The sequence below is a fragment of the Arvicanthis niloticus genome, chromosome 9, assembly GCF_011762505.2.
Source record: "Arvicanthis niloticus isolate mArvNil1 chromosome 9, mArvNil1.pat.X, whole genome shotgun sequence".
NCBI classification, from domain to species: domain Eukaryota; kingdom Metazoa; phylum Chordata; class Mammalia; order Rodentia; family Muridae; genus Arvicanthis; species Arvicanthis niloticus.
The window spans coordinates 53,679,046-53,703,792 of record NC_047666.1 but is presented as its reverse complement, the minus strand read 5'-3'; the positions used below and the strand labels follow the sequence as shown (position 1 = coordinate 53,703,792).

General features: G+C 41.9%; 1 protein-coding gene across 4 annotated transcripts in view; it reads left to right on the top strand.

Annotated features, from left to right (window-relative positions):
* Positions 1-24,697, top strand: part of Raf1 (Raf-1 proto-oncogene, serine/threonine kinase) — a 60,540-nt gene extending 35,843 nt beyond the window's left edge. For 3 of the 4 annotated variants that reach the window (XM_034512304.2, XM_076940311.1, XM_034512306.2), the window contains exons 2-17: positions 58-290; positions 6,439-6,551; positions 8,965-9,067; positions 9,365-9,522; positions 10,983-11,081; positions 12,621-12,774; positions 16,642-16,669; positions 16,778-16,905; positions 17,181-17,298; positions 19,708-19,792; positions 20,211-20,387; positions 21,389-21,435; positions 23,005-23,123; positions 23,338-23,469; positions 23,562-23,696; positions 23,859-24,697. In XM_034512304.2, the coding sequence (XP_034368195.1) occupies positions 84-290; positions 6,439-6,551; positions 8,965-9,067; positions 9,365-9,522; positions 10,983-11,081; positions 12,621-12,774; positions 16,642-16,669; positions 16,778-16,905; positions 17,181-17,298; positions 19,708-19,792; positions 20,211-20,387; positions 21,389-21,435; positions 23,005-23,123; positions 23,338-23,469; positions 23,562-23,696; positions 23,859-24,002 (1,947 nt within the window). In that variant the 5' untranslated portion in view covers positions 58-83 and the 3' untranslated portion in view covers positions 24,003-24,697. Of the gene's footprint in view, positions 1-57; positions 291-6,438; positions 6,552-8,964; positions 9,068-9,364; positions 9,523-10,982; positions 11,082-12,620; positions 12,775-13,287; positions 13,348-16,641; positions 16,670-16,777; positions 16,906-17,180; positions 17,299-19,707; positions 19,793-20,210; positions 20,388-21,388; positions 21,436-23,004; positions 23,124-23,337; positions 23,470-23,561; positions 23,697-23,858 lie in introns of all 4 variants that reach the window. The other variant, XM_034512302.2, reaches the window with a different exon arrangement.
* Positions 24,698-24,747: the final 50 nt, after the last annotated feature.

Genomic DNA, 24,747 nt, shown 5'->3' with positions numbered 1-24,747 from the left:
TATTGTGTTCTTGGGTTAAGTACTTTTCTTCTAGAGTTATAATTATTTGTCTTTCAGGTATAAGTATTGTTTAAATTGCATCAATGGAGCACATACAGGGAGCTTGGAAGACGATCAGCAATGGCTTTGGACTCAAAGATGCAGTGTTTGATGGCTCCAGCTGCATCTCCCCTACAATTGTTCAGCAGTTTGGCTATCAGCGTCGGGCCTCAGATGATGGCAAACTCACGGATTCTTCTAAGACAAGCAATACTATCCGGGTTTTCTTGCCGAATAAGCAAAGGACTGTGGTATGTGACCCTAAAAAATGTAGTTCTCCTGCCCTTGGAGACTGTGCTATGCTGTCTAGTTTATAGATGGGAGAATCTCCTTGTCACTTGGAGTCTCTGTTAATTGTTTTTTTTTTGGTTTTTTTTTTTTTTTTGTTTTGTTTTGTTTTGTTTTTTTTTACTCCCCCAAGTGCAGATTTATTTTTATTTTTAAAAAGACCTATTTGTTTTATCTCTATACATAAGTGTTCTGTCATCATGCACACCAGAATAGGGAATCAAATCCCATTACAGATGGTTGTGAGCCACTATGTGAGGGCTGGGAATCAAACTCAGGGCCTCTGGAAGAACAGTCATTGCTCTTAACTACTGAGCCATCTCTTCAGCCCGTCAGATTTATTTTATTAAATCACTGTTCTGCGCACACTCCCTACTGTGTTCAAACATTGCCACAAAAACTTTTTTTCTACATCCTTATTTTGGGGGGAGGAGGAGAGGATATTTCTGATACTTTTTTTTCCTTTGAAACATTTTAAAAATTGTATTTATTAATTTTATGTGTGTTCATGTGTGTGTGGTGCTTGCATGCATGTGCTAGTACAGTATGACATAGAGGTCAGAGGACAACTGTTGTGAAGAGACTCTCCTCGTTCATCACCACACGGGTCCTGGCCATTGAACTCAGACTGTCAGGCTTGGCAGCAGAGCTGCCTAGGTCCAGAGCCATCTTGCTAGTTCCTAATCATTTCTTTGAGAAGTTTTTTCTTCTTTTAGTTTCCAAGCTAATTAAAACTAATTAAAGAAGGAAAAATAAGACATTTATTTTTCTGTGAATGCAAAGTCTTGACTTAATTTTGGGGATTGCAGTTAAATATAAGGAAAATAAAATTTTCTGGGTTATTTCACTTTAGAAAAAAGTCTAGCTAGCTTTCTTTCTTTCTTTCTTTCTTTCTTTCTTTCTTTCTTTCTTTCTTTCTTTCTTTGTTTTTCGAGACAGGGTTTCTCTGTGTAGCCCTGGCTGTCCTGGAACTCACTCTGTAGACCAGGCTGGCCTCGAACTCAGAAATCCCCCTGCCTCTGCCTCCCAAGTGCTGGGATTAAAAGTGTGTGCCACCACTGCCTGGCACTAGATTTTTAATTTTGAAAAAAAAAAATTAGTTTTCGTTTTATGTGAATGGGTGTTTGCTGCCATGTATGTCTGTGTGCCAGTGCATTCAGTGCCCACAGAGGCCAGAAGAGGACATTGGATTCCCTGGAACTGGAGTTACAGACAGTTATGAGCTGCCATGTGGTGCTGGCCAAGCCTGACAGTCTGAGTTCAATGGCCAGGACCCATGTAATGAATGAGGAGAGTCTCCTCACAACAGTTGTCCTCTGACCTCTATGTCATACTGTACTAGCACACGCATGCAAGCACCACACGCATGAACACACAATTGAATGGGGCTGCTTGGAAAGAAGAGCCAGTGCTTTTAACTATGAGGCCATCTTTCCATCTCCTAGGAAAAGGATATTTTGTTATTTCATAGGCCCAAGACAGATTTTTGGGTTCCTTAATTAAGAAGAAACTCCTGCCTTGTCTCTTCTCAGGGCACAAAATATTTCTGCATTTTCTCCATGAATCAGAGACAGGTTCATTTTGGAACTGGATGTTTATTTCCTAAAGACCTCACTGCTCAAAACCCTTTACTTTCTGAACTTTAAAAGCAAAAAAAAAAAAAAAAAAAAAAATCAAACCAAAACAAAACAAAAATCCCAAGACCCCAAAAGCAAAAAACAAACAAACAAACAAACAGACAAACAGACAAACAAAAAAACCCTGTTGGCTGAAACAGAAAAGTGAAGTTCTAGTAGTTTTTGTTTGTCAGGTCTTATTTAAACCTAAATTTAAAACTTGTACATCCTTGCCTTCCCACTCCATGGTCCCTGGAGCACAGTGTATAACATCTGTTTGTTCCTTAAGGCTCTAAGATTGGAAGGCCAGCCAGAGCTTTCTTGGTTTTCTTCTAACAGTCCCCTCTGGTTTTTCTAGTTAATCCCTTCATCCTTATTTTGCACGTGTGGTTTGTACCTGAGGGTATGTCAGTGTATCATGTATATGTAGTGCCTGTAGCAGCCAGAAGAGGACATTGGATTCTCTAGATTCGAAGTTACAGATGGTTTTGAGTTGCTTTGTTGGTACTGAGGAAGAATGATCTTAAGTTTGAGGCTTATCTAGGCTACTGAGTGTTTTCAGGGTTCATAGGCAACTTAAAATAAGATTCAAAATAAATGAATTTTTTTTTTTTTTTTTTTTTTTAAAGAAGGTTGCTGAACAGCTACCTTAAGATTAGGGACACAGTGTTTGTGTCATTTAGCAATGCTGGCTGGTGTTTCTTCTTTTAGACTGAGTACAAGACTATTTTTCCACTTACTTTTCCACGCTGGAGTCCAGATTTACAGATGAGGTATTTCAGAAACAAATCTGTAGTGCCAATATTAGATCATAGACCGTCTAGCTTGTGCTCCCTTCCCTGGATCCAGAACTTTGCATTGTAGGTTGTCTAGGACATTGCTCCAAGATGGGGCCATGTTGACTAGGTCACATGGAACCTCCCACTTCCCCTAAGCCTGTAAGAACCTGGGAACCTAGACTGAAGATACCCTTTCTCTCCCCATTGTTGTAGTACAGTATTCCAATACTCCTAATACCGTCCCTCTTTAGGGTTACGGTGGCTGGTTATGGCTATGAGCTCATAACTGTTGGATAAAGTTCATTTAAAAGTGTCAGCTTTCCTAACTCTACATGTCATGTTTCTACAAAACTACAGGAGTTCTGAATAGCCAGCAGTTCCTTATAGCTTTTTTCTCCAGGGGTAAAAAAGAAAATCTTCACTTGTTAGTATTGCTTTATATACGCAAGGTTATTTTAATACTAAAAGAGTAAAAAGGTCTATTTCAAGATGAGAATGGATTCTGTTCGAAGGTATATCACATGACAAAATCAGCATGTCATAAATAATGGAGTTATTCTTCATGTTGCTGAACACTGCAGTTTAGAACCAGATTTAATACTCGTTTTGGGTCTGTTTGCAGATGTTAAAATCTAACAGCCATTAAGGCTGCAGAGATGGCTCTACAGTTAAGAGGGTCCTGGAGTTCAACTAGCAGCACCCCAGTTAAGCAGTCCACAGCCTCCTACTCCAGGGGATATTACATCTGTAGCCTCTGTGGCAGTGCATCTGCATTTATGAATATGTTTCCTCTCTCTCCCATAGTTAGAAATAATAAAATACTCTAACAATAAAAAGAGAAGCCAACAGTAGTGACTGCTAATAGTATTTCTGAGTTTTTTTTATTCATCTGTGTAATCCTTGACAGCCTCTGTTGGAACATAACAGGTGGTTGGAAGTTTGACATCTCCTGAAGCTTATGGGAAGCCTATAGCAGATGTTAGTTTCTTCTATTTCTTTGGCAAAAGATGGACCACCTTTCTCTGTGGTGGAAAACCAGTGATGGAAAACCAGTGGTAGAAAGTGTCTTTTGGCAGCCAGTGCCCTCGGGCAGCCAGTACTCTTCCCCATTCTAGAGTTGCTTCACAGGATTTCTCTTCTTACAGCTCAGTAAGATACCATTGAACTTAACTAATCACAGTGTCCATCCATGGGGGTAGGAGAAATAGATTGAGGATGTGTCTAACTGAAATGATTTTAGAAGAATAATTGTCTTTAGAAGAATAATAGTCTTTTAATGTTTCTTGTCATTTTGTTTTCTAAACATGCATGTCTCTCTGGCTGCTGCTTCTCATTGTTACTGGACAAGTGGGTTACTAGAGCTGCTGACCTTACAACTAACACCTGGCAGGCCGGCATAGATACAGGTTCCTGGGCTGTATTCTAAAGTTATGGAAGCAGACTCCTTGGATGTGTTGGTACAGGAGACTAGGGAGTCTCTTTCACAAACCCCTCGGCTGCTTCCCATGCTGTTTACATCTGGGACATCAGTGGAGTAGAGAATAAAGAGCTGTCTAGTTCTTAGAACCTGTGACTTCTAATGGAAACAATAAAATAACCACACATCACTTTACAGTTTTGAAAGTTGTGCTCTGCAGTATAGGTTCATGAGTCCTGTCAGTGTGTGAGTTTAGCACTCTTTGCTTTTTTCGCTTCTCATGTCTTTATAGCTCAGATCTCTAGTGCAGGCATGTCTGCCACATTTTGCTGGACACTAGTAAGATGTTATAAGGGTAAATAAATACCTATGAAAGTAAAGAGATTACAGTAATAGTTCTGGTATATTCATCACCTGGCTTACCCTTGGCTGATCATAGCAGTTCTTTTTGTCTGTTTTCACACACCTTTTCATTTGTTTTGATACAAATCCCAGATAACATTTGTCTGAACTAGTTTGGTATATCTAAGGAACTTTTTTCATTAGACAGAGTCTAACTTTGTAGTCCATGCTGAACTTAAACTCAAAGCAGCCGTCTCTTAAATGTTGGGAATAGATATAAGCCACCATTCAGCTATAGGAAACTTAAAGAATGTTAATTGTTTAAATAGGCAACATAATTTACAAGTATGGGTGACTTCTGCTTCTGTCTAGTTCCCCTGTCCATTCCCTTAGCATTCCTGTGAGAAACAAGGTTTATTAACTTGAAGAATCAGATGACCTCATCCACAGCAAAGGAGGAGCTTTGATGGCTTAGAAACCCTTTTTCTTTTCTCTGATTGAATCGATCCTTTAGGATCATTTTCTCTCTGACTTCTGTCACCCCTAAATTGAGTTTCCTACACCCTTAAATTTTGTTGTAGTTCTTCCTTACTAACCTATCTACTCTTCAAAGATTAGTCACTGCCAAGCTGAGTCCCTGTTAGTGGCCAGTAATATCAAAGCAGGTGAGTTGTCCTTCCTTACGTTCCCTCGTCTCCTTCCTGCTATCTTTGTCTCCACTTTGTATCCAGATGGTGTGCTCTGTTTTGAGGTTAGACATCTCTACCTTGCTTCTTAAGACTCATCTCTATCTCAAACCAGCTAGAAAAGAATGGTTTTGAATCTCTGAAAAGGGCAGAGATTGCTTCTGACAGAGTTCTACAGTCAGCTACAGTAGGGGTCCATGCAGGCAGTTCATAGCTACTTCAAGTTATCTTGCTGTCCTTGCTGGTTCTGTTGACTCTTCCCCATCTTTTTTTTTTTTTTTTTTTTAATTAATTTCCTAGGCTTTGAACTCAAAATATCTAAACTCTTTAAGATTTTATTCAGTATTTCAATGCTGTGGGTACAGATACTTTTCATTGTGCCTCCAAGTAGAGGTGGAGCTTTTGAAGCATGGATTAGGGCACTGCATGGGGCACATACTGCCTAGGCTGTTTGGTACACATAGGTGTCTGTCACTACAGTCAAGCCGGAACTCTGCTTTCTGCTTCCTACTCACCTTCACTACTTTGAAATTGGTTAGGAAGATCATTTTTCCATTTTGTTGAAAGTAGGCAAGATTTTATTATAAAGGCTCATCGCAGGTTTGTTCTACCTTCTGCTGTTCATCTTATGTACACTTATGTGTGCACTTGCAAGTCCAGATAACTGGAGGTACCAAGTATCCCCACCATATCACTTACAGTTATTTTTAAAATGTATTTATTTTTTGGTATGTGTGTGTGTTCACGGGTGCATGTGTGCTCCATGGTGCATTTGTGGAGATCAGAGAATGGATAACTTCTGGGAGTTAGTATCTGTTTCCACCATATTGTTCTCAGGGATTGAACTTAAGTTGTCAGACTTGGCAACAAGCACATTTCCCTCAAATGTTAATATCAAGGCATACACCTTTGTAACTCATACAACATACATAAACACATATTGGTTTCCCCACTTTAAAAATATTCTTACTCTTTGTATTGTTCTAATAAAAATATTTTCTTTATTTAACATGCCATAGACTACTGTCCCCTCAGATAATTAATTAAGGGTAGTACAGGAGATACATAATGTTTCCAATGCCTGATTCAGGTCTGTGTGCATTCGCTTGTACTTAATTCTGGATATTGAGGTATTTTTCTCTGTGTGTTCACTATGGCAAACAGTATGTATAAGTCTATACCATTTTACATGTGGGGGTGTGTATTTCAGTTCATCTTTGCAAGGAGTGCTGTAGCCTGCATTGGTACTAAAGGTGATCATTTGTTTGCAGGTCAATGTGCGGAATGGAATGAGCTTGCATGACTGCCTTATGAAAGCTCTGAAGGTGAGAGGCCTGCAGCCAGAGTGCTGTGCAGTGTTCAGACTTCTCCAGGAACACAAAGGGTAAGAGTTGGCACCTTTTAGAATTCTAAGCATTTCCTAACCACAAATAACTTGTTTTATTACAAATGCTTCATATTAGCTTCCTAGGGATTAGTGTATTTAAAAGCATCAATTCAGAAACATTTGCTACTGAGAACTTGAAATTATTGCCTGGGCATTGTCTTAAAAACTACAATGCATAGGAGATGCTAATAGCATTTTCCAGGGATTTGGGGGTGGGGAGGGGCATTGTTATAATGCATGTTTATGAGTGCAAAGAATTTTCCTGGTGTTTGCCATTTGCATTGTTTTTTATGGTTAAGAATGGTAGGGCCTGAAGAGATGGCTCACTAACGGCATTTGCTGCTCTTTCAGAGAACTCAAGTTCAGTTTCCAGCATTCACGTCAGCTGGTTCACAACTAATGTAGCTCCAGCTCCAGCAGATCTTATGCCTTCTTCTGACCTCCACGGGATCTTTATCCACATGACACACATACCACTTAGAGGCATTCAGATATACAGAAAATGTTCCCTCCCCTCTTTTTTTAAAAAATAATTTAAAAGATTTATTTATTTATTTTATGTATATGAGTACCTTCACTTCATGCACACCAGAAGAAGGCATTGGATCCCATTACAGATGGTTGTGAGCCACCATGTAGTTGCTGAGATTTGAGCTCAGGACCTCTGGAAGAGCAGCCTGTGCTCTTAACTGCTGAGTCATCTCTACAGATCCCTCTCCTCCCATCTTCTCTTTTCTCCCTTTTTTCCTTTATCACTTGCCTCTTGTCCCTTGCCCTTATTCCTTATCCCTTTTCATCTTTGGCCTGAAGAAATACACTAGTTAGTGTAGTGCTTGCCCTGCTATCTGATTGCCAGACTGCCATAAAACCCTGGGTGTGGCTGTGTCCTTGTAACCTCAGCACCTGGAGACAGAGACAGGCAGGTCCCTGAAACTTGCTGGCCTGTTTAACCCAATTGGCAAGCTCCAGATCAGTGAGAGAATGTGTCTCAAAAAAGCAAGATAGATGGGACCTGAAGATAACATGTTGTCTTGCTACATGTACACATTTACCACAGTCCTAAAGAGAGTCTTACCTTCATGCTTTCCTCACCCATCTTGTAGTAGTAGTAGAAGTAGTACTGGAAACAGAACCTAGGGCCTGGAATATGCTAAGTATTCAGTTTGTTGAGTATTAAATCTTGGCTCTCTGATAGCCACAGGGCTGAAAGAGGCAAAGAATTTCTACTCTCAGGAAAATGGTGGTAGCAAGATAGAGATGGTTTTTCCATCCTCAAAGGCTGAGATAATGGCCCATAGCAACAGAGCACTGCATGCGTACAGTTATTTACTATGGGAGCCAAACCTTGGACTTTGTCTTCTTTGAGGAGCAATGCTTCTGTTACTAACCCCTTGCTTGTTCTCTCTGGTTCTGAGTTCCCTGCCTGGAGAAAACATCTCAGGAGAGACTCCTCAGAGAGCTTATCCTCCCTCCATGTGTCTGTTCCTGTTTATTCAGCTGGTTTGCTGATCTTCAACATGTCATCACTTCTAGATGGATTCATTTCCATGTCTGTCCCCAAGCTGATACATATACTTCTTCAGGGCCAGACAGGGGCTTGGTCCACTCTTCTCCAAAGTTGTACTGATTTGGAACTGATCTCTGTTCTCTCCTGCCTATTCAGGAAGTGGGGTTTCCTTCCTGGTCTTCATTAGGAAACAATAGTACTTTAGACAAATACCATTTTCCTACCTTGCATAGGGAATTCTCTTAAGGAATGAATTATTGCTCACTGGATAACCAGAAGAGTGGCTTGTTGGTTCTGGTAGGTGATAAGAGGGGTCTGAGTGATGTCATATGTGTGTTACATTTCTTAATTGGAAGTAGTCATCCTCAGCAAACGGGGCAGATGAATTGAACCAGTTTTTGCTTAAATCACTATGGTTTCCTATCTTCCTTGTTCCAGGCACAGCAAGAGTGGTGTCAGACAATCTTAAAGACTGTTGTGTTCTTATAGACTTGGGCTTATTTTTATAACTTCTACAAACAACGTTAAGTCTGTAACTAATGTACAGCACATTTGTGTTTATACTATCTGTATGTATTTTAGATTGAAGTAGCTGTTGAACACTGACCTGTAGTGACTTGGTAGGATTTTAACATTATACAGTCCCCTTAAAGATAGTTACCCTTATCATGAGATTATTCTGTCTCATTGTTTAAAGAACACTTTGTTCTAGGAGCATACATTTTGGAGTCCAACAGGCTTGGATTTCAACAGGCCACACAGTGAGCAGTGTTGGCTTATTTTTAGGGTAGGACCAGAACACCTGTGAAGTGTGCTTAGACAGCATGTAGTAAACAGTAGAACTGTTCTATGTCTTGAGCCTTGTCCAATGTTCCCTCATTTTATGCTTTGGGTAATTTTTAGAAAGAAAGCACGCTTAGATTGGAACACCGATGCCGCCTCTCTGATTGGAGAAGAACTGCAAGTGGATTTTTTGGATCATGTTCCACTCACAACTCACAACTTTGTAAGTTTCAGCTCCTCTCTTTCCTTGCCATTTTTGGGCTCTCTATAGTGAATCATTGACCTTTCCAAGAAGCCCTGGGTGCACATTGTTAGTTGCTTTCAGCTCTCCCTATGCTGTCATATATAGCGGGCAGTTTAGAGACCATTAACAGAGGCCCCTCTACCCTGCATCTTTGAATCTGACAGTGTTGGAAGTGTGATTCTTCCTTGTGGGGACTCTTATGAGGCCAGTGAAGATGGTGCTGTGTTTGCTTGTCACTTGAGTTCTCAACAATCCTATACCTGCTTTTTGTTACAGGCTCGGAAAACGTTCCTGAAGCTTGCATTCTGTGACATCTGTCAGAAGTTCCTGCTAAATGGATTTCGATGTCAGACTTGTGGCTACAAGTTTCATGAGCACTGTAGCACCAAAGTACCTACTATGTGTGTGGACTGGAGTAATATCAGACAGCTCTTGTAAGGCATTGTTGGTTTTTTTTTCCCTTGAAAAAATCCCAGGGTTGGGTCCAGAAACATTTTGAGGATGTTCATTAAACATTTTCAATGTTAAGTCTGAGTTTTAGGTTTGCGAAATAAATGATTGTTGTGAGTCAGAAATGATCTACTTTGGAGCATAATAGTTCTGAAATTAGTTATTTTTAGTGTGGTGGTCGTCTAGCTGTAAAATAAACAGGTAGGGAACTGGGGGAATGACTCAGTTGGTAAAGTGCTAACTGTGCAAACATGAGAGCTGAGTTTGATCACCAGCCCTAATATAAAAGCTGAGCCCACAGTGTGTAATCTCAGAGTTGGGGAAGTAGAGACAGGGCTCTCCTTGGGTTTGCTCGCCAGCTAGTCTAGCTGAGTCATTGAGCTCTAGTTTAAGTGAGAGCGCTTGTCTCAAACAATGAAGGGGAGGGAGAGTGACTGAAGACTCCTAGCATTGACCTCTGGTATTTACACCAGTCATATGAACTCAGACACACATGCACAAACAATACCACAAGCAGGCAGGACCCATTGTCTGTCAAATTGTTACTGACACTGATTTGTCAAGGAAAAGAACAGGGACATGGAAATTGAAGGGCTGGGCTTTGTCTCTTCACCTGGGCTGTGAGTAGTGCTCTCACACTGGGGAGTAATGTGTGGTGTGTAGGCCTCAGACAGCTTGGATATAAAAGATTGAGGCTCTCTGTTAGGAGATAAGCCAGAAACAAAATATATTTCACAGAGAGAAAATGATTTTAAAAAGTCAGTTTTACTCTTATTGAAACATGCTAGGAAAATGAAAGGAATCGTCTTCATTCACAATGGGAGGGAACCTTTTAGCTCCCACAGAAATCACCTGTTGGTTCTCAGAACACTTGAATATCAGAAAGGCATGTTTTACGGTCAGTGAACACCTCACAACCTCAAGACTGTCACTAGCACCCCCAAGTCTCAGCTACCTCATTTCAAAAGAGCTGACTGGGATAACATACGATTGCTTAACACAAGGACCCAGCATGCAAATGAAAGTGCCTGGTTAACAGTAATCCCACATTCCCTTCTGTTTTACTGTTGGTACTGAATATATGAATTTAATTTATTCCGTGTGTGTGTGTGTTTGAAAGACAACAATTCAAGAAAGCTGTATGTAGTATGGGTTGTGAAATGTTGTACTATCACTTAAGAAAAATTATGTAGTATAGCTGGACAGGACCAGTATTCTAGAGATGTATCCAGGCAGGATGTGCATTTATCAGTAGGTTGTGTCACTCAGTCTATAATCCAGCCCTTTAGATTGATGGTCTCTTCAGAGCAGTTGACTGACTGCAGCACTTGAGGAAAATGAATCAAGGGAAGTTGGGTTTTAGCTTTGGGTTTAGAGGCAAGGTGGGATGGTTTCTTTGTGAGAGGACTGAATCCATAAACTAGTCTTTCCATGTTTCATTTAGGCTGTTTCCAAATTCCACTGTTGGTGATGGTGGAGTTCCAGCACCACCTTCTTTCACAATGCGTCGGATGCGAGAATCTGTTTCCCGGATGCCTGCTAGGTAATGTTTTCCTTTGAGCTCTTTTGGAAAGTTACATTGGGTTGGTTGGGTTAGCAGCCTGAATACAAAGAAGTTCCTCTTCATGTTCTGCTGTTTGCAGACCCTTTGCTGCTTCTGTGGAACATCAAATGGAGATCTTTCTCCCTGTGGTCCCAGCGTACTTACATTCTGGAAAGTGATTTTGACTGCAGGCCCTTGTGTTACAATACAACCCTCAGTCTCACATTACATTTATAAAAAGCTTGAGGTTCTGCCTTCTTCCAGTTGTGGTAAATTAAGTGTCTTTGGAAAGGGTCCTCCAAGTGAGTATAACAACCAAGAAGAAAACCAGACCTTAACTTGTAAATGTTTGTCCCAGCCTTAACATCCAGGTAGTTGGAGATAGACCTTCCTGTTAGGCTCTGAGTTTGCCTTTCACTTGTCTGTGCTGTTTTCTGGCTTTAAAACTCCAAGTTCAGTGGCACAAAAGTATTTAGAAACCAAGATAAGAATCTGTATTTTTGTCTAAAATATCTGATAGCTAATCAGCTACCATTTAATGACCCCTGAAAAGCTACTATAGAACTAGTTAAAGGCAGCATTTTAGAACAAGGAATTTGTACTGAAATATGTGTTTATGCCTGACTTGAATGAATCCTTTTTGGTAATTTGAAAACCACATTTGAGTAAAAAACAACTGCCTTGAAGATAAGAAACTAGACTCTGAAAACCTAAATGTAGAATTCCTAGTGCAAGGTGGCATTTCAGTGAGGGAACAGCTGTCCCTAACAAGGCCAGGCCTGTTCAGGGTAGTATGGGCACAGACAGAACAGTATCCCTTAGAAACACCGGTTTTTACCTCTTGATTCATACGAATGTGACCTGAACAAACCTTAAATTTAATCTGTAGAACAAATATGTTTTTTGGAGTCAGGGTGGAATAGGGCCTCACCTAGTCTAGGCTGGTGACATGCTGGAGTCATACCTTTAGTCACCGGAGGTTTCAAGATGCTGGGTCTCAGATCTTAGAACCCTATACAGGCTAGGTAAACCTTCTGCCACTGAGCTGCATTCCGTCCCTTATTCTATACTTGTTAATGTATGTTCCTAGGCTGAAACAGTCTTTTCATAGGTCGGCGTTGCAGATCTAACAGAACACATACTTTGCTGTGTGCTGGCTACAGGGATTTTCAGTCTTCCTTCAAATTAAATTGGGCAGATTCCAGTTAGGTGGTATAAATACTGATCTGTTCTTAAGAATGTTGTAAAGCTCTGAAGTCTTCTGGAGTGATTTATTACCAAGGAGAGATTGTATAATGGACTCTTCTTTTCACAGGGGATGCTAAGCACATTTATTGTTCATTTTCAAAATTTTGCATGAAAAGGAACACAGAAAAGTTATTTAAATCGTGCATATTGAGAAAGTAAAATATTGTGTCAAGGGTTGTATGGGTCAGGTTTGCCCTTAAGTGTCTTAATGAACTAAGCCGTTGAAAAAGACTTTGCCAATGTGAAGGCCTGAGTGCCAATCATGGGACTTTCTTTCTCCTCTGTATCTAGTTCCCAGCACAGATACTCCACACCCCATGCCTTCACTTTCAACACCTCCAGCCCTTCCTCTGAAGGTTCCCTGTCCCAGAGGCAGAGGTCAACATCCACTCCCAATGTCCACATGGTCAGCACCACCCTGCCTGTGGACAGCAGGATGATTGAGGTAATAGGGCCCCTTGGGGGTGGTGATGAGCAACTGTAGTTAGATTGGGAAGCACAGAGAATGTGGATTTCAAAGTTGCTCAGGAATGTTGCAGTACTTTCTCAGGCCCTTGGACTTTGAAATGTTCTTTTTAAATCTGTAATGTCTATAGACTGGCTTAATAACTAGGCCACTGTGTCGTTCCAGCAGGAAACAGAACTCCTTGATAACTACTTTGCTCGGTGTCCCAGCTTTGGGTGTGATTCTTTGTGCTGGTACAGATACTGCAGAGTAGTGAGGGTGTAGTGTGAAGACCTCAGATGTTCTAGAGGACTGTAAAGTAGGAACTCTGGGATCTCCTATGCATTGAGGCAAATGTGCCAGTGCCAGTCAGTGTTTGCAAACTGCCTTTTCTTCTCTTGTATGTTCTGTTCATCTGGTTTGCTTTCTAGCTCATCTCTAAAGTCAACTGAATATACTTCAAATGCTTCCTTTGTTCTTTATTCTTCTTTATTTCTCATTGCTTTGGACTAGAATAACAGCCTGAATGCTTCTCCCAGGGCGTGCTCCAGACGATTTTGTCTAAGGGGAAGAGTAGGTATTTTCTTCATGCTTTTGCTTTCTTGTGTTTAACAGGCAAGATTGTCAGGTGGTAGAGTATTAAGTGAGCAACTATACGTTCATTTATACTTCTAGCCAGACGTGTTGCCGTATTTTTTTTCCTTTTCTATAGTTATGAGTAAAACAAACACTCTGGGGGTTACCATTGATAGGTAAATTTCTCAAGGTAGATTCTTGAAGACAAGGGCATTGAAATAGTTTTTAAAAACTTAGATTTCTCAAAAGATGGACTGATATAGTTCATAGATGATACAGCATCTATACTGAGTTCAGACATTACAATCAAAACATTTCATCCATCTGGTTAATATGACTTAGAAAAGGTTATCAGAAAGTCTGGCATACTAGCACATGACTAGAATCCCAGCACTCTGGAGGACCTTATTCAAGACCAGCCTGGGTTACATAGTGAGATCCTACTTTAAAATCTTTTACTTTAAAATAAAAGAGACTCAAAAGACAAGACCATATAACTATGCTTTCTCTACAACATGAATTGTAAAACCTTGTTCCTTGACACCTGTCATCTAAGGCGCAGTTTCTCTCTAGCTACAAATCACTTTTAACCATTTCTCTTACCTGTGTAAGCTATGGGCTTTATCATTATTAGTTTTAATAATATAATCATATAAAGTAGCCATTTTTTTACCCATATCCACCTTGTTCCTGTTTAAAATGTTAGTACAAAGTGAAAACTCTTCAATTTCTAACATACGTAGCACAAGTATTAATTCTGTTTGTGCCTCAAAAGAAAATTGTTTGTGGCTTTTTCTTTTTTTCTTTTTGGAGGTGGTGGTTTTTTTTTTTTTTTTTTTTTTTTTTTTTTAAGAAAGGGTCTCTCTATAGTTCTGGCTGTCCTGGAACTCACTATGTAGACCAAGGTAGCCTCTAATTCACAGAGATCTTCCTGCCTCTGCCTCTCAAAAAGTGCTGGGGTTAGAGGCATGTGTCTTTTTTTTTTTTTTTTTTTTTTTTAATAACACACGATTCATTCAGCATCTTGGACTGTATGTTGTTCAGTTTAATACTAGCTATGTTCTTCTAAACTAATACTTAAACATAGGAGCACTTAAAATTTTATCCTGGAATTATATGATCCAATTATAGTAATTACTACCAAATAAAATAATGAGCAGAGGAAGGAAAAAGTAAGAGACATTAAACACTATCCTGCTGTACTCTGGAATAGAATTCTAATCAATGAAAATAACAGAAGAGATTGTTTGAGTGACCTGTGTTTCTCCTACTTGGCTGCCATCATGTTGTACTTAAAAATATACAGACACCAGGCTTTTCCACCTTTCCCACACAGACACACATCATCAGGCCTAGTTCGAGTTGTAGAGTGAAGATCTGTATTTTGTGTGTGTGCAGGTATGTGGAGGCTAGAGATTGATGTCACGTGTGTCACATATCTTCCTCAATTGCCCTCCATCTGTTTTGAAATAGAGTCTCGTTGAACCTGGAGCTTGCTGGCTAGGCTAGGCTGGCCAGCCAGTGAGCCTCCAGGATCCTCCTGTCACCATATACCCAGTATAGGGGTCATAGGCATGTGCCACCACATGGGGACTAAACTCTGGGCTTTTTGCTTACATTACAAACCCTTCAGCAACCAAATCCTCTTCCTAGACCCAAGGATCTGGATTCTTAAGTATCTCTGTGGATATTTTACAGATAGGTTTGGGACTGAGAATTAGGCTTTACTCTCTACTGTGAAGAAACTTGGACAGGGTGGCTGAATGTGTATGTGTGTGTGGGGGTGGAGTAGCTTGGTTTATGCTTGTAAAAATATCTTTGAAGGCTAATCATGGTGGCACATGTCTGTAATCATAGCACTAACAAGGCTGTGGCAGAAGAATGACAAGTTCAGAGCCAGCCTGGACTACACAGTGAGATCCTGTATTTAAAAAACCAACCAGCCAGCTAACCAAATAACCAAAAACATGGCTGGAGTGATGGCCCAGCAGTTAAGAGCACTTTTTTTGCAGAGGACCCTAGTTCAGGTTCCAACTCCCACATATAAGCTTACTATTGTTTATAATTTCAGTTCTGGAGAATGTAATGTCCTCTTCTGGCCTCCAAGGGCACTATAAAAATGTGCACACATACATAAACAGGCAAAACACCCTTACATATAAAATGGAAAAAATAAACCTTAAAGTATTGAGTGGGAACATTCTAGTAATGGTGTTGTAGAAGAAATATCTTGTTTGGTATGGTTATACAAAGAAAAGTGTAACCTGGCTTTCTAGAAAGACATTGTCTTTAGTTATGAGGGTCAAGTAGCTTTATATTAACTATAAATGCCACCTTCAAGGAAGAATTTTAAGATTTAGAGTTTAGAACTCTTATGGAGGGCTGTCTGGATAGCTGAGCAGTTGAGTGCTTGCTGCTCTTGTAGGGCACGAGTTCAGGCCCAAGTACCCATGAGGAGGCACACAGCTGTCTGCAACTCCAGCTTCAGGGATCTCACCTTAGCTCTTGACTTCTGTGGGCACCTGCATTTCCGTGTGTGTGGTGCACCACACACAAATCAAAAAACCTTTTAAAAATGTCCTGTTGAGGCAGGTCTCCATGATTTGAACTTTTCTTTGTAACAGTGTCTAGTAGAGCTGGCTTGTCAATAAGAGAATGTAGCCTGCTTGGGAACATCACTGAGGTTTACAGTAGTATCTCAGTGCTAATGGAGCCGAGGCTGAGCTCCGTATGGGATGCTTCCGTTCCCACCACCTACTGTTCTGTGACCCTGGCTGAGGCGCCCTTCTGTCCATGTGGATTTAAAAAGTCCTGTAAACACAGGATTCAGGCTCCGGGGTTCCTCGTCTTTCCAGTTCCCTGTGACTTAGGCTGTAAGTAGTGCTTACTTGTGTCAAACCCTACCTTAGGTCTACATTTGTCCTTATTCCTAATGAAGTAAAAATGAGTCCCTGGATCTCTGTCTCTGTCTCTGGTTAAGTCTCAGTAGAGCAGGATCCTGAGTCTTTGAAGGGGATCCCCATTGATAGAAACTTTGCCAGCCTTTGCCGAAGGTTTGTTTCTGTTGCTTTTTTTCTGAGAAATGTTGTGGTTACCATGAAAAGTTATACTTAATGTAATATTAACTAGAAATCAATTTTGGGAAAATTTGCTTTTGACATTAGGTAAACTAGGAATTTAGAGTATAGAAGTATACTTTCTATTGTAATAATTATTTTGTTCCTACAAGCCTTCCCCCACAAGAGGAAGCCTTTTCTAGCTTGTCTGATCAGCTTTTGTTTTTTGTTTCAGGATGCAATTCGAAGTCACAGTGAATCAGGTACTTTACCCCAGTCATTTAGTGATCAGTAATGGGCTTTTTTCTCTCTATGCTGTGATCTTCTGTTGGCTTATCTACGTGTGGATTCTGTTTGTCTTGTCTATTAAGCCTCACCTTCAGCCCTGTCCAGCAGCCCCAACAACCTGAGCCCAACAGGCTGGTCACAGCCCAAAACCCCTGTGCCAGCACAAAGAGAGCGGGCACCAGGATCTGGGACCCAGGAAAAAAACAAAATTGTGAGTATAGCCAGTAACAATTCCTCTCTCTCAGGGCTCAATAAAGATAAACTCTTGGAAATTAGATATTTGGGGGGTGGGAACCTAATAAGATATATTAAAGGAAAATGAATGAATGCCATTTGGCTACAACTCAGTAAACTGGCATCTCCTCTAAGACAGAAATTGTAGCTGCAGTGACAGTGTTCTTCTTTAAAAGAAACAGGAACAGAAGGGGTTAGGATGATTTTTTTTCTTTGATAGTGTGGATTATGAATGATCTCCATTTGTTTCAGAGGCCTCGTGGGCAGAGAGATTCAAGTTATTACTGGGAAATAGAAGCCAGTGAGGTGATGCTGTCTACTCGGATCGGGTCAGGCTCCTTTGGCACTGTGTACAAGGGCAAGTGGCATGGTGAGTTTGGGGCCTATTTCCAGCTGCAGGGCTCTGATGGTCAGGTTCCAGCAGAGGGCTAGGGGCTTCTTGGTTCATGGTGGCCTCTATGGGTTCTTGATCACACCTGGCAATCAAATCAATTTTGAAATTTCACAGCATTTTAACCTTATTTAATTGGTATAATAAAGTCCTTCTGGTGCTTAGAAACCAGTGAATGACTATTAGCCCTGGAGTGAAATATTAGTGGTGCTGTTTCTTCTAAGTTAAGCTAGCTGTGCTCATGGAACATGTTTGTTCATGAGCTGCTTTGGGTGGAGTGTACCCTTGACAGCAACAGCTGAAAGGGACCTTATAACAGGTACAGGAGGAGCTGATGGCTTCTGATCAGAAACTTGGTGTAGGAAAACTGGATACTTCCTGATTAGTGTCTCTGTTTGAGTCAGGGTTAATTGTAGTTATCTCTTCCTGTGCCATGGGAAACACATGATCACTTAGAAGGAAGATTCGAGCTTAAACTTTGTAGCTGTAGCTTGACTAATCTGACAACATATTTAACCATTTCTGTACCAGGTTTTTAACACCTGGATTTAGGTTGTTAGCACATTCTTGAATGGATGGAACAAGTTCTGAGCATCAAGTGTGCAGACATTCAAATTCCTCTGGAAACAGCAGCATCTACTTCTCAGTGCACATCATTACATGGGTTTTTGCCTTGCACGAGTCCTCATATGGACAATTGATTTCTTAAGAGCATAGATCAGAGAGTTGGTTAGTGACTTGTAGAGTGACTCCTTCTCTGAGAACTATTAAGTAATGCCCTGCTGGCCTGTCTCTTGATCTGCAGAGGAATGCTGTCATTGCAGCAGGCCACGGACTAGGCAGAGCCTTTTCTTGATGGGCCGCTTAGCATTACCTCCAGCCTCTTTCCTGCACTCATAGCCCACCTGTTCTTTTAAGGTTTGCGTTTGCAGGCACCTGGCCACCAACCATCTTCCTGGCCTCACCACTTAAGTTGACCTGCCTACCTCCCTCCCCCCAAGCCCTCCCAAGTTATTTCCCACTGTAACTCCAAGCCTGCCCTCACCTGGGCTATTGCACCAAATTCTTCTCTAGCTCTTCTGTTCTGTAGGTGCTCAGTTACATGTCCCCACAAGGGCCCTTACATTTGTTTCTGGTGCAGTCTAGAATATCCTTTCTATTATTCTTCCTAATGCTCACAGTTCACTACCTCCAGGAAGCATCTTCATACACTCCCCACTTCTCAGTTGTCTTTGAGCCCAGCTACTATTCTTGTCTCAGACTTCACAGCCATGCAGCAGTCTCCCTATGTGGCTGCCTCTAGGGCACACATGGTTTATGGTCACTGCTGGATAGGTGGCTCCAGCTCTTCTTATCCACTCAGGTGAGCTGCATTCTCTCCAGCAGCCTGTGCCTTTGGTGCTGGGAGAGGTCACTTATCAGGTCAGGTGTAGACTGGAGCTCCCAGGGAGCCAAGATTGGGACCTCATGGGACTCCCATCCTTACCATTGTCACTCCCCAGAACAGACTGGTGCAAGCCTGCACTTCTAAGGTTGAGGGACCAGCCACTTCCAGGGTGCTTCTCACCTGACTCAACTTGGCTAACTTATGAAAATTTAAAGTCCTAGCAGGGACAGTGGTGGCACACTTGGGAGGCAGAAGTGAGTTCTCAGAGTTCAAGGCCAGCCTGGTTTAGAATGAGTTCTAGGACTACAGGGTGAAACACTGTCTCAATGGCCTTCCCTCCCCTCTTCTCCCACAAAAAAAATGAGGTCTTTATAGGGTTTCAAGTAATTTATTATTGCTAATATATCTATATAAAACATATTTGAACTCCTCTCAACTTGCTGAAGGGCCTGCTTCCTCATCAGTTTGTATTTGGTGGGCCACTCATGGCTTTGGCACTGATTTCATCCTCACAGGGTAAGGCTGTGGAGCTAGCCCATATGACCTACCTTGATGCTCAAGTGGATACAAGTTTGTTGCAGGCCTCCATGGGTATGAGTAGCATTGACGTGTCTCACCTACATGGTGTATATTAGTTGGCATATTTATTTGTTCTACCTGCACGGATACATGTTCTTTGAAAAGCAATTCCCTATTTTCCTTAGAATTAGGGTTTTTGAAAGGCTGGGAGAGGTGCTTAGTGGTAAAAAGTGCTTACCATCTAAACATGAGAACCCGAGTGCAAGCCCCACCTTGAACATAAACATTTAGCTGTGGTTGCACTGACTTGCAATCTTAGTACTTGGGAGGTAGAAAGGGGCTCACTGGCTGATCCTAGTCAGTGAGTCCTGGGTCCCAGTGAGAACCTGTCTCAAAAAAACAAGGTAAGATGCACATAAATTCTAAGGTATTTGAAAAATAAAGACTATATAACTGAGTGTGACTTACAAATTAATTTGCAGGAGATGTTGCCGTAAAGATCCTAAAGGTGGTTGACCCAACTCCAGAGCAACTTCAGGCCTTCAGGAACGAGGTGGCTGTTCTGCGGTAAGCCCAGCCCCTGGACAGCATGGTTAGCTAGGGCCAAGCTGTGTAGGTCAACACCTGCTGTGGGCTTTAAGGGACATTCCTCCTCCAGCATATATGTTCTGGAAGCCAGAAGAGCCCTTTTCATGGACACACCCCTTCTTTGTACTCCAAATTCAACAGTCCAGCTCTATGGTGTTTGGTTTGTGGTAGTAAGATTGTTTTTAACCTTTCTTTCTTTTTATAGCCAATCTGCTTTGCTCTGGAGCTCAAACCCTCAGTCTAGTCTCTGAATCACTTAGGTTTGTAGGGATGAGTTGGACCGAGGTGGAGTCCACAGACCAGGGGTCCTATGCAAAATGCATCCTCTGTAAGCAAGGCTAGCTAGCATGGAGGCGTATGAAGGGTGGTCTCATGGCTGTGCTTCTGCTTATCCTAGCAAAACACGGCATGTTAATATCCTGCTATTCATGGGGTACATGACAAAGGACAACCTGGCGATTGTGACCCAGTGGTGTGAGGGCAGCAGTCTCTACAAACACCTGCATGTCCAGGAGACCAAATTCCAGATGTTCCAACTCATTGACATTGCCCGACAGACAGCTCAGGGAATGGAGTAAGTAGACAGTTTGGTGAGTCCTGTGGGAGTGGCACTTGGGTGGGCTCTTTGACAGCAGATATTGATGTATGAGAAATCCCATTTCTCGTCAGCCTAACTACCCATTCAGCCATGATCTACAGGAAAATACCTTCTCAATTTTTCAATTAAATTTATATTGGTCTGGAATGTAAACAGTGTTTTGTAAGAACAGTGCATTCTCTTAAACACCCAACCTGTCTCTCGAGCCCTTTTGTCACTTTTGATTATCCATTTTCTCTCAAAGGTCATCTTTAAGGTCTCTGGCTGGACATAGTGCTGAGAGACCATGTGACTAACAGGCAGTGCTTTGGTTTCCAAGTGCCCTTATGGTGAGGTGCAGAGTTCCTTAGTGCTATACAGTTTTGTTCTGTCTTAAAATCATGCAGAAAAGAGATAATGGTAGTACATGCCTTTAATCCCAGCATTCAAGAGGCAAAGACAATTAGATCTCTGAGTTTAAAGCCAATCTGGTCTCTATATAGAGCAAGTTCCAGGACATCCAGGACTAAAAAGAAACCCTGTCTCAAAAAACAAAACTAAACAAACAAAAAAAATCATACAGAACTCTAGGTTGTAAGAAACACTGAGGTAAAGTTTACATGCCATATGAATTCTGTTTTGGAAGTGTATGGCTTAGGGCTTTTCTATATTCATAGAATAGCCATCCTATTACATTCTCTGCCTTCCCATTTCTGGGTTTTGTCTTTGGATAGGCAGAATGTGAGGTAAAATCAGCATCCTATATGCAGAGCAAATCTAAGTTGCCATATGCAGGGCACAGTGCTACCCACCAGTTAGCTGCTGGGCAGTGAGGTGGTCACCGTTAACTTTTGAATGATGCTTGATGTGTCAGCCCATTTATGCTGGAGTCTTTCTACAGATGACAGGATTAGGCTAGGAAGACAGGCCTTTGGGTGCCTTGACTCACTAGCTGTAGTCTTAAAACAGTTAACTGATTTTTTTTTTCTCCTTCACAGCTATTTGCATGCAAAGAACATCATCCACAGAGACATGAAATCCAACAGTATCCTTTGGTATTGAGTTCTCAGCTTAAGGACCCAAAGGGGCCTTTTTCTCACACACATGGTTCATGGTGTCAGACTAGGGCTTTAGTTGAGAAGCCAAACATGAGAGAGCCAAATATGAGAGTTCCTTCCTTAAGGGTTTTTGTTTGTTTGTTTGTTGTTTTTTGGGTTTGTTTTTTTTTTTTAAACCAACAGTGATCTGGAAATAATTCCTACAGAGTTGGGATACAAACTTGAAATAGACTTGAACTCAAAAGGTTTTGAAAAGGTTATTAGCATCTATTTATATCTAGCCTATGGAAGGTATGTGACTGTACATTTAGATGGAAAAGTAACTGTAATCCTCTGGTGCATATATATGTATTACCAACAAGTCGAAGTGATTGCTCTACCTCCTGCTCACTTGGTCAAACCAGCATAATATCATCCATATAGTATACCAATGTGATATTTTGTGGAAGAGACATGACCAAGATCTGAGGTACAACTGTAAAAGATATACTGCTGGTCTTGCCAATCAAAAGTAAATTGCTCTGGTGGTCCTTATGGACAGGTACCAAAGAAAAAGGCATTTGTCAGATCAACATCTGTGTATCAGGAGGTACATTAATTGCTCCAGTAAGGACACCACATCTGGTACAGCTTATCATTCTTCACGTTCCATCTGTCTTCTGCACTGGCCAGATTAGGAGCATTAAAGTGCTTGAATGTGGCACTGATTACTACACTTCTGCCAGGGATGTGACACTTTTGGCTCACATCCCTGGCAGAGACCACCCTAAAGGCTTCCATTTAGGTTTTCCAACCATAACAGCCCTCATTGCACACGCCAGGGGAACCAGCTTCTATGAAATATCTACAAGAGTTTGGGGGCTCACTGTTAACTATTGTGAGTCAGAATTCCATTCATCACCTGACCTCCACAAGCTCCTATTGTAACTGGAAGGACACAGTGTTTCTTCAGGGCTCCTGGAATTAGCATCAATTCATAACCAGTACCCCAGAATTCCCCCAGTATTCAAGAAATTTCAGAATGGCTACTTTCTGCTAAATGTACAGTCAGCCTAGAGGCCAGTGTTAGAAATAGCATCGTCCCTTTACCAATTGCACCTCTCATGCTGTAAGATGGCACATGACATGGTGTTAAGCTCAGCTGAAGCTCTACATGGCCAATGAGCCGTGCTTGATCAGTGGCCATGACCACCTTGTTACACTTTCCTGGGGTAAGTTTTTTTGGTAGCTAAGCACTGGGGTCAAGATATTAGCATAGATTTAAGGCTTGAAAACTAGCAGGTCACAAGTCAGACCAAAATTGCCTATTACTTGGAAGTAAGCTGACAGAAGTCACAAAGTAGACCAGTTCTACTAAGAGATTTTTAAAGAAAGCATTAGGTAGTAAACCTTTGTTGTAGGCAGAGGGGATAAGCAGTGTGGGGCCCCATTTCCTGTGTATGCCATCATTTCCTGTTTCCTGGAAGATTTAATAGTAAAGCAAAGGTGGCTTTACTATAAAAAATAGGCCCTGTTATGAACAGTATAAACTGTCAGTCTCCTTAACAAGCATTGAGATATATTTCTCCACGAAGGCCTCACGGTGAAAATTGGAGATTTTGGTTTGGCAACAGTGAAGTCACGCTGGAGTGGTTCTCAGCAGGTTGAACAGCCCACTGGCTCTGTGCTGTGGATGGTGAGGAAGCTGGCCCCACACAACTTCCTAAGCATGACTGAAGTACTGGCCCAGAGCAGGGTGGATCTGTGTTGTCAGTCAGCATAAGGCAGAACCACTAAAACCATGGCAACAGAGGCCAGAGCTTGGGGAAGAGCTACCCTGGGCTTAGGACTTGAACTCCCTCCCTGACTAGTTAAAATAGTCATTACCCTAACACACTTCATCCTTATAGGCCCCAGAAGTAATCCGAATGCAGGATAACAACCCATTTAGCTTCCAGTCTGATGTCTACTCCTATGGTATTGTGCTGTACGAGCTGATGACTGGGGAGCTTCCCTACTCTCACATCAACAACCGAGACCAGGTAATCTGCATGGGGCCTGGCAAAGCAGTAAGGGGCTAGTTAGTCTCAGTACTCTGTTCACAAGCTCCTTTGCTCAATTGCTTCTCCTTTAGATCATCTTCATGGTGGGCCGTGGGTATGCCTCCCCAGATCTTAGCAGGCTCTACAAGAATTGCCCCAAGGCAATGAAGAGGTTGGTGGCTGACTGTGTGAAGAAAGTCAAAGAAGAGAGGCCTTTGTTTCCCCAGGTTAGACATTCAGACATTCTGAGGATGAAATGTGCTGGGCCAGGATTGGGTTTGGTGGGCAGAGAACCTCCACAAGCTCTTTACCGACCGGCCCTTGTGCCTGGTATGGCTGGGGAGATACCCAGTTTCCAACTAATGAGACCACATGGGGCCTTGTTTCAGATCCTGTCTTCCATTGAGCTGCTTCAGCACTCTCTGCCGAAAATCAACAGGAGCGCCTCAGAGCCTTCCCTGCATCGGGCAGCTCACACTGAGGACATCAATGCTTGTACGCTGACTACGTCCCCAAGGCTACCGGTCTTCTAGCTGATGTCGTTGCTGTTCTTAGGCTACCAGGGGATGAAGAAGAGTCAGGCACCACTTTGTTTCCTTGGGGGCAGAATGCATGTTGGAAGAGCTGCTGCTAAGGACCTAGACTACTCACAGGGCCTTAACTTCATATTGCCTTCTTTTCTACCCCTCCTGCCCTGGAAATGGAAGCTGTCCACCAAGCCAGCCTGCTCTGCTCCAGAGGTGTACAAGTCAGCTCAGTATTTTTAGGGCAAATGGCCTTGGAGGCACTCCGGCTGCTGCAGGGACATGCAATTGGGAACTTGGCTCCTTGAGCCTATATGTTGCAGGGCACAGACAGTGGTGCAGTGCCAGTTTTGCACATGGAGTCCTGGTCACCTGGGGAGCCTGCTTTGGTACTACAGAACTTCACTTTGTGGACACACCTTCCTCTTACTATGTCTAAGGTGTCTGTGCGGATGGCTTTCCAAGCGTGGTGCTTCACCTTCTGGCAGCCTCCCACACGCTGACTCTGTCTTCCAGGAGCTGCCCCTGTGGGGTGGGCTGCAGCCCAGCCCTAATCTCTAGTCACATCCTTGTCTGTAAGAAAGCCAGGAATACAGGTTTTCTTAATGATTTTGGGTTTTAATTTTGTTTTTATTGAGCCTGATAAAATACAGTTATCTGATGATTCCTCAATTATGTTATTTTAATAAAATAAATTAAATTTAGGTTTAATGGCTACTGACTCCTTCAAGAGTAAAAAGAAATAATCAAACTC